General features: G+C 52.2%; 2 protein-coding genes across 2 annotated transcripts; both read right to left on the bottom strand.

Moving 5' to 3' along the window:
- Positions 1 to 160: 160 nt before the first annotated feature.
- Positions 161 to 5,913, bottom strand: LOC112942482 (acyl-coenzyme A thioesterase 1-like). The gene is made up of 3 exons (XM_026033427.1): positions 5,445 to 5,913; positions 3,023 to 3,225; positions 161 to 1,243 (listed from the first exon to the last, which is right to left on the bottom strand). The coding sequence occupies exons 1-3, from the start codon at positions 5,902 to 5,904 to the stop codon at positions 638 to 640; spliced, it is 1,269 nt and encodes a 422-aa protein (XP_025889212.1). The 5' UTR covers positions 5,905 to 5,913; the 3' UTR covers positions 161 to 637.
- Positions 5,914 to 7,985: 2,072 nt separating this feature from the next.
- Positions 7,986 to 11,447, bottom strand: LOC112942462 (acyl-coenzyme A thioesterase 5-like). Its single transcript, XM_026033404.1, has 3 exons — positions 10,847 to 11,447; positions 8,838 to 9,040; positions 7,986 to 8,567 (listed from the first exon to the last, which is right to left on the bottom strand). The coding sequence occupies exons 1-3, from the start codon at positions 11,445 to 11,447 to the stop codon at positions 7,986 to 7,988; spliced, it is 1,386 nt and encodes a 461-aa protein (XP_025889189.1).
- Between the last annotated feature and the right edge of the window lie 3,936 nt (positions 11,448 to 15,383).

The raw sequence follows: 15,383 nt of genomic DNA, 5'->3' as shown, positions 1-15,383 counted from the left end.
CTGGCCCCGCCCCAACGGCCTCTCGGTCCCAACCGTGCCTCTGGCCCCGCCCCAACCGCCCTCCCGCTCCCAACCGCCTCCCGGCTCCGCTCCAACTGCCTCCGGGTCCCAACTGCCTCCGCGCGCAGCTCGGAGGGACAAGAGACTCTGGAGGTTAATGTCTTATTTTAATCCATTAGGAAGGCAGAAAGAAATAAAGAAGGCAGAATATATCAAAAGCAATCCAGTGCATAAACATGCCCTGTGTAATTCACAGAAAGCGTGAGCCAGGTTTGTCAGCCTCACCTGCTTGGCTATGATTAGTAAGGCACATTTTTTTAAAAGAAATTAACAGGGCAAATTCATCTCTATACCAACATCCAGTGCTTTCTCTTTGGGTGGAAAACATTACTAAATCCCATAACAGCAGGTCCCGGGGGAGTGGGTGAGGGACAGGGGCAGAAATGAAGCTGGGCGCCTCATGAGGGGCAGCAGAGACACCACGTCCAGCACCACCATGAGGACGTGCCACCACATCCTCACTGCTCCCGGGCACCTGGCCAAGCTTATTTACACTTACTCCTTGTTCCCGCTCAGTGATCTAACGAAATGAATGCGAAACATCATCGCCTTCACCTGCAAAACAAGCTAATGCACATCACAGTTTATTGGAAGCCCCGGGCGGCGTGCCGGAGAGGTGCTTGTGGAAAAAGGCTTGGATGTGCTGCCACGCGTCTGCCTGCGCCTCGAAGTGCGCCTTGGGGTCCCCTCCCCATGCCACTGGCTTGCCGACCAGCTTATGCAGGGAAGCGGCACACATGGGGAAGAAGGGCGGCTCGATGTAGTGCCCTGTCCTGGGGTAAAGGATTATCTGGGGCTTCTCCTTCCCGTGAGCCTGCAGACGTTTGCTCCCCTCCACCGCAAAGAACTCGCTTTTCCAGTTGCGATCATCCTGGCCAACGATGAAAAGGAAGGTACACTCAGCCTTCTCCAGGGGGATAAAGCTCTGGCTGCTCGGCCCCTCTAGCGGGTTGTTCAGGAGGTTGAAGATGTCTGCGATCCCGTCCTTGTTGACCTTCAAGCGTTTGAGGTCGAAGCCAAGGGGTGGGATGGTGATATCCTTGTAGCGCAGCATGCCGCCCACGTTTGCCACCGAGCCATTGATGAGGGCCGTGGCCGTGATGCCCTTGAGGAAGGAGGCTATGGAGATGCACAGGTCACCTCCTTTGGAGATCCCCAGCAACCCAATTCCTGGACCTTTAACCTGGAGGAGAGAGAGGGAGACACCACAAAAACAAACAAACAAACAATTTAAAGCGTTGCTGTGTTAACAGCAGCCTCTTTCCAGACTGCAGGTACAGGCCCCTAATGCCCTAAGCATCCCCTGCATCAGGGGAGATGCTGGCACAGCCCAGGCTTAACCTATGGTCATAAATCCTGCCGAGATCGGAGTAACACCCTCACAAAGCCACCAGCTCATCCCTGAAGCATAGGCAGCAAACAGCTCTGTTTGCAAGAAAAGCATGCAGGCAGGTAGCAGCAGATTCACTTGGCTTATGAGGCAGCTCAGGAAAGCAAAGGGAAGGGAGCGCTCTCAGTGCTGCCAGTGCTTTCTTTCAGTGGCAAATGTTCACATTCATTAATGACCATAATATTGTCATTTAGTTATCATAAGCAATTTCTTATATTCAGACACTGTTGTTGATTCACTTATTAGGCTTAGGCATCCTAACATGGGGTGGCAGGACTCTGTATCAGCTCCGCTCTCATTTCTTCATTATCTTTGGTGCACTCACATTGAAAAGGAAGTGTTTTGATGTAGCTTACTCATTAAAATACATCTTAAAAAATAATCTATTAGAAACCTCTTTTAAGTCAACTTTAAGTTGACTTAAAATAACTTACTAAGTTATTTTACTAAGTTATTTTACTAAGTTGACTAAAATAACTTACAAAGTTATTTCATTTCCTTTTCTGTGGGCAAATTAACCAGAGTAGCAATGCTAAATGATTTTATAGGTGACTGAAATCCTCTAAGGCCACTGGAAGAAAGATAGTTAATATCACCATTGCTCCAATATCCTCAGGATAACAGGCTCTGAGATAGCACCAAAATTTCATACCTTTGATACCTTATCACCAGCATAATATCCTTCAAACCCACTGACTCTGAAGCATGGAAAGAGGGAAATATGGCTGGAACTTTGCAACATGTAAAGGATATGGTATGGGAGTAGTGGAAGCATTAATGAAAGGCTGGGATACTGTTCACAGGAAGAAAAAAAAAAAAGACAGTAATAAAAGTCAGTTTCAGGAGTTTTTAGACAGACAGGTAGCAGCACAGGTTAGGGCATGGGTGACTGGAAAGGCAGTCCAAGCCTCACAGCGCTCCTCTCTCCAAGGCTGGGGATGGTATTTAGTTTAAAGCTGAGCTCTCCTTGTACAGCCTGAGTTCTTGTCAAGCACGGCTGTTGGGAAGCGGATGCAGAGCACAGCAGGGCTCGGTCACAAAACAAGCAGATTTAAAAGGCCCCTGAACTCACAACCTGCTACTAGAAACTACATTCCCCAGAAAACAACATTTGGGAGCCTATCCAAGATGTAGCAAGAAATGCGCACTGGCAGACTTCCTAGAGCCAAGGATCTGAGGCTTATCTTGTGTTGCACAGCTGAGAAAGGCATTTAGTCCTCAAGGGCATTCTGCAAAGCATAACCCCCCAAATCTTGTAAAAGCTGGATAAACCCCAAGGCAACTAGTTCCCTAGTGAAGACATAGAGTGAATGGAGCTGAAATTACCAACATATAACCCCCCAGGTGTTACTATGTTACCTAGACAGTTCAAAGAAAGAACTGGAGTAACTGCTAGAACTGTTACGATGATTATTAAACGAATTATTATCTATTAAAACATACGAAGCACATTATTTAAGCCAGCTTGGTGAGAGATGCAAGTTTAAACAAAGCAGCTCTGCCCCATCTGTATTCTTGACAGGAGCTGATCAGAGTTGCCTGTAATGGGAGAATGCCAATGAACAAGCTGACCTGTCTGTGCTTCAACATAAAGTCTACGGCTTCTTCAAAATATTCCAGCTGGAATTCTTGCATATTTTGGGGGAGATCTTCATAGCCGTAGTAAGCAAGAGCCAGCACAGCAAAGCCATGGTTGGCCAGCAGGCAGGCCCTGTATTCAGGGAGCCCACCTCCTACTCCATACAGATCAATAATTCCTGGAAAGGGGCCATCTCCTGTAAGAGACCACATAACAACACATCAAGTCATATTTTTTTTTCATCTATAGCCCAAATTCATAGTTCTGGGAATGTGTCTGTTTTTAAAGGAGAAAAACAAATAGCAGTAGCAGACCTGGAATTAAGGGTCTTAAGCGGCCTCTTTTCAGTGGTGGGCAGGGATAGGACTAGAGGAAATGGCTTCAAACTGAAGCATCGGAAGTTCCACAGGAACTTAAGGAAGCATTTCTTCACTGTGAGGGTGACAAAGCACTGGAACAGGCTGCCCAGAGAGGTTGTGGAGTCTCCTTCTTTGGAGATCTTTAAAACCCGCTTGGATGCAGCCCTGTGCCACGTGCTCTAGGTGACCCTGCGTGAGCAGGGGGGTTGGACTCGATGACCTCTGAGGTCCCTTCCAACCTTCGGCATTCTATGATTCTATGATTCTATGATTCTAAGTTCACTGCCAGTTTTCAGTAAATGACTGAATTGCCTCAAGATTAAAAAGACAGCACAAAATAGCAAGCCAGCTAATGTTCTAGTTAACAGCAAGGAATATATGGCTTGAAGGGAAGGGATCCCATGACAGTCACTCCTAGTTATCTAATTCATCACAAAAATTTATTGAGCTCCCTTTAAAAATACATTTCTCCCCATTGCACACTCCAGAGGATTGATTCCAAACCCCATCTTCTCATGGTCTCAGCTTCTCAGTTTCAGTGTAAATGTACTATGGGTAGTTTTCTTCCAAATTAATGGAAAAATATTTGCAGCCAGACTTGCTAACCTGGCGAGGGAAGTTTTAAAAGCTTTAAAGTAGGTTCATTAGGTGGCAGAGACGGAATTCCAAAACTAAAAGGAAGAGCTGCTAACTTACAAGGAAGTATGGATAGATATGGAGGATAGATATGGGTAGAAAGGATAAGGCCACGAGGGAGACTTTCCTATTCCTGTTCCGAAGAGGGGCAAGGCTCTCCTCGGGTCTCTGCACACTGCTGTAAAGAAGAGCTTGGCGGCAGGAAGGGGAGCTGGAAATGCCCACGCAGGCACAGGCTGCACAGCAGCTAGGATCAGGGAGGCTGTCTGGGGCGGCAGCTGTGTCTGCAGCCAGGTCAGGGGCAGCTACAGGCTGCGCGTGGCAGTGCTGCTGCCGGACGCAGGGACAGGCAAAGAGGAAGGGTCACAGATGTGCTGTGCAGAGCAGCTCGTTGTGTGCACAGAGCTGCCGCGTGAAACCAGGTGCGTGCCTGGACAGGGTGCGATATGTGTTGGGGGCTGTTGTGGAAAGCCCCACCATGCGCAGACAGGAGATGAAGCTTCCCAAACACTGCAACCAGAAGTCTGGATCGCTGCTAAGGGGTCAACAAAGCTTTTGCCAGGCAATCTGGGAACTCACAGACCCCATCAGTGATGATTTCCTGGCACAAATACTGCAAGGTGGAGCCTGCACAACGCCCTACTTGACACAAATAGCGAATAACAGGGGGCAAATGTGGCAGCAGAAGGCAGCTTGAGCTGCAGCAACTACAAAATGACCAAGTTCTGGACGTGAGGAGAATAATCTTCAGCTTAGTCAGCTGACTCTCCTGGATAACAGTCAAGGAGGGGAAAGGTGACACAACGGCATCTGACTGGGAACTCAAAGCGTAGTCACCGATGGTTTCGTGTTCAGCTGCCAGTGGGAGCGAGCAGATTATCTCCGGGGCTGTTAGTGTGGGACGTACTGATCTAACACGTTTCTCAACGGGTTGGTGGCACAAAGGGCATCCTCACCAAATCTGCAGATGACCCGAAACTAAAGGGAGCGCAGGCACAGGAAACAGCATGGCTTCAATCCATGAGGACTCTGATGAATGCAGGACAAGGCCAACAAATGTGTCACAAAGTTCAGCACGGAGAAGTCTGCAGTTAGGTGTGGGGGCAGAACGGTCCCCAGCCCCGTGAAGCAAGCGCCTGCGTTGTGGCCTTGCTGGAAAGAGTTGGGGCCTTTTGGTGCACGCCAGGCAGAGCCCCACGATCTTTGCTGTACACCAGCAGCAGGAACACGAGCCAGCACAGCAAACACAGGCAAAGCGTTTAGGAAGGAGGCTGTGCCAGCTCCGGAATCCGGGCTCAGGGGGGATTCAAAACCCGGGAGGGCTCCAGTGGGGGTTCACAGGGGAGGAGGTGGCCACCGATTCATGCCCAGCCCCACGAGAGGTGCACGCAGAGAAGCCTGGTGCCCGTTCGCCACTCACCAGGAGGCAGGAAAAGCGTCCCTCGAATTCTCCCCTCACGCACCGGCACTCGCTGCAAGCCGTCCTGCATGAAGACCCACTCGTGGTGGCCCTGGGCCAGCAGCCTGCCCGGCGGCGGCCCGTGGCCCTCGAACACCTCGAGCAGCAGGCGCAGCGGCGTCTGCACGTCCCGCTTCACCATGCACCAGAAGGGCTTCTGCGGCTGCAGCGCCCAGAGCAGCCCCATGGGCTCGAGGCCGCAGAAGCTGCCGCCCGGCAGCGCGGGGCTGCGGCCGAGGTCCAGCTCGCCGCTCTCCTCCGCCTCGTAGCGGGCGCTCGCCTCGAAGCGCTCGCCCGCCTCGTCCTGCACGGAGGCGCGCAGCGTGACAGGCTGCCGCGGGCGCAGGCCCTGCACGGCGATGCCCAGCGGCTCGTCGAAGAGGCTGCGCGCGCCCGGCGAGAAGCGCACGGCGGGCGCCATGGCGGAGAGGCGGCGCTGCCAGCGGCCCGCCAGCAGCCGCCGCGCGCCGCACAGGCCGCCCGCGCAGCGCGGGAGGCGGGCAGCGAGCCGCCACATGGGCCCGGCGCCGGGGCGGGCCCCGCTCTGCCGCCTCCTCCGCGCGACCGGCCGCGCTCTGCCGCCGCTCTGCGCGACCGGCCGCGCTCTGCCGCCGCTCTCCGCGCTGCCCGTGTCCGTCACGGGGCGCTGGCAGCCGGGGCAGCCCGTGACCGAGCGCGCCCCCCGGTGCTGCCCCCGCGCGCTGCCTCTAACGCGCAGCGAGGCCCGCAGGCGGCGGCCGCCGGCGGCCCTGGCCGAGCTTCCCTCGGGAGCGGGGCTGGAACGCGGCGCGGGGGCGAGAGCTGCCGGACAGAGGGACGAGCTGCCCCCCGCAGCCTGCGTGGCCCCGGCTCCCATTGCGGCCTGGACACCGCGTGGTCCTCATCCCAGTCCTGGGATCGCGTGGCCCCTCATCCCCATCCTGGCACCATGTGGCCCTTGTCCTTGGCCTGGCACTGCGTGGTCCTCATCCCAGTCCTGACACGGCATGGCCCCTCATCCCTGTCCTGGTACCACATGGTCCCTCATCCCAGTCCTGGTACCACATGGCCCCTCATCCCTGTCCTGACACCGCATGGCCCCTCATCCCTGTCTTGGCCCCACAGGGCCCCTCATCCCTGTCCTGGCCTGTGAGGTGCAGCCGGCTTCCCACAGCTCAGCAGTCGGAGATGCTCCTGCTTGGGATGGGGCAGCCAGGGTGAACGTGGTGAAATCCCTGAGCCTGTGGGAGACACGCATTTCTAAACGTTTAGAAATACGTGTCAAAGGCCCCGCAGAGCCTCGCAGGCACAGCGAGGCTTGGCCAGGGCCCGTGGTGGGGACGGTGCAGGCAGCGCAGGGGACTGCGCCAGCCAGCAGCGAGGCTGCACAGCAGCTGCTGCGACTCCAGCAGCGCGAGATGTGGCTTCAGGCGCAGCAGTGGGAGCAAAGCCCAAGCCCAGCTGAGGTGGGGGGAAGGCAGGACAGCCCAGGTCTGGCCTTGCTTCCTGTCCTCTTGCTGCACGCTCCTCCACACGGGTAGCGGGAGGTGTGTGCACGGCAGGTCACATCTCTGCCAGCTTCTGCCCAGCTCTGGCAGCCACACGGCCTGGTCATCTCAATATCAATGTGTTGTCTCATGTCCTGCCCTCAATGTGTAGAGACTTCACCTGCTGCTGAGTGTGGGACTCCTCAGCACACAGGGCTGCATTTGGACACAAGCTTGATTGTAGCCTGGAAGAGGTTCAAGGGGAAAAGAACTGGAGTCTAAAACAACATCCCTTCTGTTTTACCCTTTATGGCCCAAGAGCAGAGGAGATGTGAAGGTGCCCCAGGGTCCCATGTAGGAGTCTCCTTTGGTCTCCTCTCCTCAGCTGAGCAACCCAGCACCCAATTTGAGGGGAAAGAGAGCAGCCCAGGTGAAAAGATGCCTGCTTCTAGCCAAAACATAACAGAATACTCCATGCCGCTCAAACTCACTCTCTTTTCATATTCTTGCCCCAGTCCTGGAGCAGAAAAGGTACCAGCTTGCGTGGGAGAAGATCACATAACTATTTGGCAGAATGGGTTCTTTGGCAGAATGGGGAAAAACAATTCTCAGGAATCTGAGAGCACTTAAGAAGACACTCTCATCATTCCAATCCTGACATGCCCATATTGATAATTCCTACATCTCAGTAACCAAACATGATTCCACTTCTCCTTAGTGTGTCAACAACAGTCTCCTCAAAGTTAATGGGAGAGGAAGTTTTCAGAAGATACGTGCTGAAGGTAGCATATGCATATAGATGGAAGACAGTATTTGCCATGCCTTTCTTTTGTAAAAATGTTTTTGGGAAAAGGGAAAATGGAAATAAAGTTCTGAGACAGCAGTGTCTCAGACCACTGATAATGGCCTATAGTGGAAAGATATAGGGGTTGTATGGGTGCAACTGTGAACAAAATTTAATGTCATACATTAAATACAAGCCTTTAAATACAAAGGGCTGTTAGATCAGATTATTCAAATCTGTGTTTCTTGCATGTTATTTTTCATTTAAATGTTTGTTGAAAAAAGCCTGTATCTCTAGCCAAGCTTGAACCTGTGCTTTAGAGTAAGCCTTGAGCTCCCCACCCAGGAATACCCGCTTGAGAAGAACAGGATGCCTTCCTATAGCGTTCAAAGGGAAAAATGGGGGGTCAAAACAATGTCCTGTGCCAGGGTAGGAGAGAATCTGAAAATTATTCTTCCCTTGAGCCTGCAAACGTTTGCAGGCTTCAATAGCAAAATATTCACTCTTAATCAAATTATCATCTTGCCCAGCAATGAACAGTAATTTTGCCTCGATATTCTCCACTGGGATCCGGCTTTGGTGATCAGGGACTTGGAAGGGGTCATCAAGGACGTCAGAGCAATCATAAATATTGGATTGATTGACTGTGGCACGCTCTTCATGCCAGGGCAAATGGGGGATGGTTTTATCCTTGTAACAGAGAGGAATAGCTGTAATAGTCACTGGACTGTTGATGGAAGCAACGGCTGTGATGTTCTTCAGGAAGGCAGCCATGGCAAGACACAGTTCTCCTCCTTTGGAGTAGCCAAGCAAGCCAAGCCTTGGTCTCCTTACCTGGGAAAGAGGAGGAAATCCCCATCATTACAGAGCTGGAAAGCACATCAGCTAAATATTACTGCAGAAGACCTTCTATAGCACTGAGCATTTGTACAACACTGTGAAGCAGAGGATGGCAAGGATTTTTTTTTTTTTTTTTTTGGTGTCGGGTGAGCTGTAGCTACCTCCCACAGATGAACAGCTCCCTGGGATAATAGAGAATAATAGAGATAAAGTGAGGGGCAATTTGGAGAAGAAGCCACTCCTTGGAGCTCAGGGTGCTCCTACCTGTGGGTGCTGCAGCATGTAGTTCACAGCTTCTTCAAAATATTCCAGGTGGAGTTCGGTTGGCTTCTGGGGCAGATCCTCATAGTGGTAATATGCCAGGGCCAATGTGGCAAAGCCATAGTTGGCCAGGAGGCTGGCTCTGTATTCAAGAAGACCTCCTTCAAGTCCATGTATGTCAATGATTCCTGGAAAGGGTGCTTCTCCTGCAGCAGACAAGAGCAGGAGGAGAATTGCCTGCAATGAGCCCTTTAAACATTTCTCCTATTTAGAATGCCCCAAACCAGGTACACATTAAGAACTGCAGAAGAGCTTATCTTGGGCAAGAGACATCACCAGTCACTGAGCAATATTACGTTGGTAGGTGAAAATACACAAGAATATCTTGCAGATGATGAAAGACTCAGTAATCAAACCTGATGAGTAAGATGCAAGTCTTTTTCTGTGCTGGGAACTGGCAGAATTTCAGCATCATATTTGAGGCCAATTGGCATTTAGCGTTTGGTGATGGTGACTTGTCCCAAGTTCTCCTCTCCCCATAAGCAGCTGACAAGAACTATTTAAGATCTTCAATGTAGCATGGCTTAACAGATGTTGTAGTACTGTTCAGGTAGCTACCTGTATATGTTTGTGCTTGTATTGTGGCTGCTGAACACTTGGGACTTATGGAAGAATGATGGATGGGATTGACTTAGCCAGCGCTTGATGTCCTCAGCAATCACATCTCTGACTTTGATCAACATCAAATTCTGCCCACAAGAGCACTAGTGACTGTGGGTGGTGGGAAGAGCATTGCCTAGATCTTCCCGTCTTGCCCTAAGATCCTCTTTCCTTGATCCTGCAGAAAGCACAGTTCATGCTCCCAGTTCAACAAGAGGAGGAAATCATGGACCCCAAAAACCTCAGGCTCAGAGCAAAAGGGTTCTGCATATTGCAGTCCTGTAGCCTCAAGGGTCTGTGGGCTGCAAGGCCCACAAGGAAGAGCTTTATGAGCTTCAGACCAAAGAAGGTGCCCTGGCCATGTTGGGAAGCAGGTGAGGTCCAGCTCCTCTTGGCTTCAGGAGAGCCTCTGACCTGCGAAAGCTCATCCCTCCTACCTTCAGCGATGCCCTCAGTGTGTGCCCTCCTGACATGGGCTCTGGCCTTGCAAGGTGGAGCCCCACACATTCTCAAATAAGCTGCAGGTGGTAGGTGGGACTTGCTGCCCAGGGTTGAGGAGGAGGGAGAGTGCCCAGTGTCTGCTCACGGTCTCCAGGTTGAGCTGGGGAGAGCCCAGCCATCCAAAGGGGTGCTGAGCCCTTATTTCTGCTGCTTCCAGGAGAGGGTAGCTGCCTGCACACTCGGACAACAGCAGCTCCACTGCCTCTCCAAGGACCTTGATCATTCAAGGCAGTGGCTGTGTACCACAGAGGCCAGGAATTCAGTTGTCTATCTTTTCCAGGAGCAATTCAATATTTGTCTTTTCCTAATGGAAATTTGTTTTTCCTAAGATTGTTAGGAGAATTTCTTTCCACCTCCTCCTTTGCATAGACCAATGTTTGTAGGCAATAAACCCCAACACATGGTTCCAAACATGGTAAAACATGACCTGTTGATGTGTCAGGGTGATAGGGAAGATCTCCCAAACCTCCTCAGGGATGAGAACAGCTTAGTTTTTCACATAGAGATGGCTTTGGGCTTTGGGCCAGGCTTAGGACTACACAGCTGGGAGGTCTCCAGCACCCTTGCCATAGCTTTCTGGTACCAGAGGTCCTCCAGGCACATGCATTTTCACTTGCTCCAAAGTTCCCCGTGTTTTTAAGCTCAAACTCTACGCATTAAGAGTTACTTCTTTGCCAGCTTCGGTGGCACTGCCCTGGGACCTGCACAGCCAGGTAAATAGGAAACCCTGCTGAGGGAAGGACAGGCAAATTCACAGACTCCTTTTTAAGGAGATCAAGGAAGAACTGGAGCTTGTACTGGCGAAACATGTTACTCCTGGGAAAAGCAGCATGGCCATGACTAGTACTCACCAGGAGGCAGGAAAAGCGTCCCTCGGATCCTCCCCTCACGCACCGGCACTCGCTGCACTCCATCCCGCAGGAATATCCGCTCGTGCTGGCCCTGGGCCAGCAGCCGGCCCGGCGGCGGCCCGTGGCCCTCGAACACCTCGAGCAGCAGGCGCAGCGGCGTCTGCACGTCCCGCTTCACCATGCACCAGAAGGGCTTCTGCGGCTGCAGCGCCCAGAGCAGCCCCATGGGCTCGAGGCCGCAGAAGCTGCCGCCCGGCAGCGCGGGGCTGCGGCCGAGGTCCAGCTCGCCGCTCTCCTCYGCCTCGTAGCGGGCGCTCGCCTCGAAGCGCTCGCCCGCCTCGTCCTGCACGGAGGCGCGCAGCGTGACRGGCTGCCGCGGGCGCAGGCCCTGCACGGCGATGCCCAGCGGCTCGTCGAAGAGGCTGCGCGCGCCCGGCGAGAAGCGCACGGCGGGCGCTGTGCGGGACAATCCGCGGGCAGCGGCCGCCCCAGAGGTCCACGCAGGGTGGCAGCGTAGGGAGCCGGGGCTGGGCTGACAGAGCTGCCTCTGCCAGCACCGAGCATCCACCAAGCGCAGGGCATGGGAAGTGACCCGCCACATGGTCCCGCTGCCTCTCGCCTTCCCAGCAGCCACTCTCAGGCTGGTGCTTCTATAAATACTGCTGCTCACACGCAGAGGAGGGGAGGGCTCTCCTGGGCAGGTGAAGCGGAGGCCCACGCTGTGTCAGGGAGACGTCAGAGGCTGCCTGGAGCCTGTAACCATAGGTGCAGCCCTGTCAGAGCCTGCAGCAGGATGGAGTAAGCGTAGCGAATCTCCTGCTATTGCAGGAGCATCTCTGAAGGGCAGCAGCTCAGCCCAAGGCCTGGGCTCCACTGCTGCGCAAGCTGTGTCTTGTCATCCCATCAGATAAGCTCTGGCAAACTTCCCAAAGACAAGTGCCAACTTGTGACAGGATCTTAGAAGCAACTCCCTGCAACCTACTGGTTATTATCCTGACAAGAACAGGCAGTCTGCCTACCCATCCCTTGGCTTATCTTACCACCACTACCTTTCTTGTCCCAAACACTGCCAAGCTGCGGCTCTCTATGGAAAACGAGAGGCCTTTGCCTCCTGCAGACTTCAGGGAATTGGCACCGCAGTGTGGGAGTGATTTGGCAGCTTCCTCAGGCTGACCTCCTGCGCTGATGCTCCTGGAAAGCCCAGACTCATGACGGGGTCCTGAACACAGTGGGACATTGTCACTGAGGAGCTTGTGCTGTGCATGGGCAGAGGGATGACCCCACTCGTGACCAACCATGGGGGCTACTGCCATCTTCATGAGGGACTGGCCCCCTCAGAGGGATTGAGGGGCTTGAGCTGCTGTTGATATAAAGGAGCTTCTCAGGGAAGAGGAAACCCCACCAGGCTGGCAGTGCAGGCCTAGCATCTCGTGGGCTTTTGCAGTCTTGTGATTCTTGCGAGACCCTTAACTGATGAGCCCTTGGGCCAATGGGCCAGGCCAGGACCCTCACTCGCTCCTGGTGTCTCTGCACGCTTTACCCAGGGATAGCAAGTCATTGTCATCAACGGCAGGGCCATAGTGTGAGCCAGCCCTGTGAGCAATGTGGGTTACAAAATGTGCTGGGTGGGAAAGACTCATGTCCCCTGACTGAGCTCACCGGAGGCAAAAATGAAGAAAGGGCTGTGAAAAGCAGGATGCCCAGCTGCCAGCTTGGCAGCTTACACAGGGCACGGAGCTGGAGAGAAAGGAGCCAAGAATCACCCCAGGTCAACTGGTTGCTCAGGGCAGCAGGAGACACTGCCATGGAGAGGGACACTTGCCCCCCATGGCCCCGAGGGGGTGAAGACTGGCCTTGGTAGTGGGTGTGCAGGTGGGGACAGAGTGGGTGACACGGGGAGGCTGCAAAGCGGCTGCTGCGACTCCGGCAGGGCGAGATGCGGCTTCAGGGGCAGCAGTGGGAGCAAAGCCCAAGCCCAGCTGAGGTGGGGGGAAGGCAGGACAGCCCAGGTCTGGCCTTGCTTCATGTCCTCTTGCTGCACGCTCCTCCACATGGGTGGTGGGAGGTGTGTGCACTCATTCTCTCTTGTCAATTCTTAACTCTTATACAGATTTCTCATCCTAAATACAAAGTAGCAAATGTACCACATTCATTTTGGAGATGTTTGTAGAACATAGAATGGCTTCTTGAATGACCAGGCTCTCTCGAATTATCAGCCAGAGCACGTTCTCCTAAAGAGGACATGAACATCAGGCACAGAAGATCTTTTAGGGAGAAGAGTCAATTCCCAGCAGCCTGGAAGCTCCTAGCCAGAAACAGTGTCATCCATTTTCTACTATCCCATACTGTACACTTCTGCAGCCCAGCACATGATCACGTTGTGGTGAAACAGGTCCACGCTGACCTTGGAAGATGCCAGTGGCTGCCTGTAGCCTGTGGCCTTAGCAGGGTGGACTAAGCATAGTGAGTCCTCTGATAATGTGGGGGCATCTCTGAAGTGTAGCGGCTCTTCCCAAGCCTTGATGGCCCACTGCTGCACAGGCTGGACCTCCCACATGTGTCAAACAAGATTCCAGGGTGCAGTTCCTAAGAGGCAAGTGCCAACTCATGATGGGATCTCAGAAACCTCCCTGCAGCCCACTGGTTATTGTCCTGGCAGGAGCAGACCCAGAGGAAGACGCAGCTGGGGGCCCCCTCCTCATCTTCTCCCTCAGTCACTGCCTTTCCTCTCCCAAACTTTGCTGCCCTACAGGCTGCCTATGGAAAAGGAGACCTTTTCTCTGAATTAGTACATGTGGGTGATTGACAGCAACCAAGAAGATTGCTTGAAGCAAGAAGATTGCTTATGTATGGGGAGTTTATAGAAATACGGCAAGTGCCAGCACTCGTTGAGGGCTCTCTAAGCACTAAGAGTATACACAAGTATCTGGTAATCTCATTTGAGCAAGGACTGATTGCGATATATACTTTCTGAGGCTTACTTTCCTTGAAAATAAAGCATGTACGATTAGGAATAGCAAGTAAAATATGAACCTCACCTTTCTCTCTGCTTTGGGTGTGCAAAACCTTTGATGTTAGTTAGGGGATTTTACAGCTGTGAATATGGTTTGACTTGAGAAATGTGAAAGAATCTGTGAAATTGAGTCTTATGCCCTGGATGTTTTTTGCCTTTCAAATATTTGTTGAAAAAAGCCTGAGGGTTTTGCTTGGACATCCATTGAGCTGGAACTCAGAGGGAGCTTTGATCTCACCACCCACAACGCTACCTCCTTTATACAGTGGTGCCAGTGACTGAGGGCAATGGGAGAAGGGGAAGGTCAGTGCAGAGCCCTGCTCCAGTCTAGACGCTGCTCCTTGTATACGATGTCTTTGCTATGCCACCCATATGCATAGATTTCCTGCCATCACTGGGAACTCCACTGGAATAGATTTGGCAGTCTTTTTTAAAGGTTAAAGAAGGGAGCCTTGTTCAGTAATCTCTAAGCTTGAACAGGAATTCAGGTCAGGCGGGGAACAATGATGTCTCACAGCACTATTTTTGTGTGTGTGTGAAGTGGTTCAAGTGCAATCCCCCACCAGGATCAGTCCAAGACTGTTTAACCAAAAAGTCTGATGATGAAGTGTAGGAAACTCACACAAATTTACCTCTTCTTATGAAATGTATCTTGAATCATTAAATGTGGCTTGACAAATCAGTTTAGAGAGGAATCCATTTCCATTCCTGGCACATTCTACTGGAGAAAAAAAAAAAAGAGAGAGAGAATAAGAAAACAGAGAGAGAATAGCTTAGTTAGATAAAGATCAAGTTTCAGTGAGAATAAAAAAATAGGGACTTCCATCAATTTTATGCAACTATTGGATCACCTTGCAGTATGGACCAGGAAGGGCACACAAAACACTATCACATGGCCAGCCCATTTCTTTTGAACTAACCAGAGTGTATAATACAGTAATTTTGATGGCTAATGCCTTTCTAGTTTCCAAAATTGACATCCAGTGACCCTCCCCTCTTCCTGGGGCCTGGCTTGAGCTTTGTGCCTCGCTCTCACTTGTGCATTGGCACCAAGTTGTCATTCCCACTAGCGTGGAGATGGCCAAGAGCAGAGCTGGAGGACATTAAAGAAGCAGAAGCTCTAGCATAAGCTCTGGCATGAGCAGAGGCTTAGCAGGGCCCCCATCCTGACTTCGAGTGGGGAGAGTGATCCAAGTAGGCATCTTCACAAGTCAAGAGAGATGGACAGAGAGGCTCTGCAATCATGTGCATTAGAGGACACAGCCTGGCAATGCAGAGGGACTCTTGGACCACCTCTATTGCTCTCCTGCTCTGCCCTCGCCGCTGGGTGTCTTGATATCTGATTTAGCAAAGACCCCAGGCTGCTGGGCAGAACCAGCCAGGTAAAAACAACTTTCTCCCTGCCTGGCATATGTGAGACTGTGGTGCTAATGTAGTTTCTTTACCGCCATCGGCAGCTCTAAAGCTTGCTTTTTAATAATTATATCTTGTTTATATCTTCATCTTTTCATACCACAGGTTGCA

Source organism: Nothoprocta perdicaria, unplaced genomic scaffold (assembly GCF_003342845.1).
Source record: "Nothoprocta perdicaria isolate Ctin4 unplaced genomic scaffold, notPer1 scaffold_129, whole genome shotgun sequence".
In the NCBI taxonomy this organism is placed as follows: Eukaryota; Metazoa; Chordata; class Aves; order Tinamiformes; family Tinamidae; genus Nothoprocta; species Nothoprocta perdicaria.
Note: the sequence above shows the minus strand (reverse complement) of the source record. Positions and strands in the feature narration are given on the sequence as shown.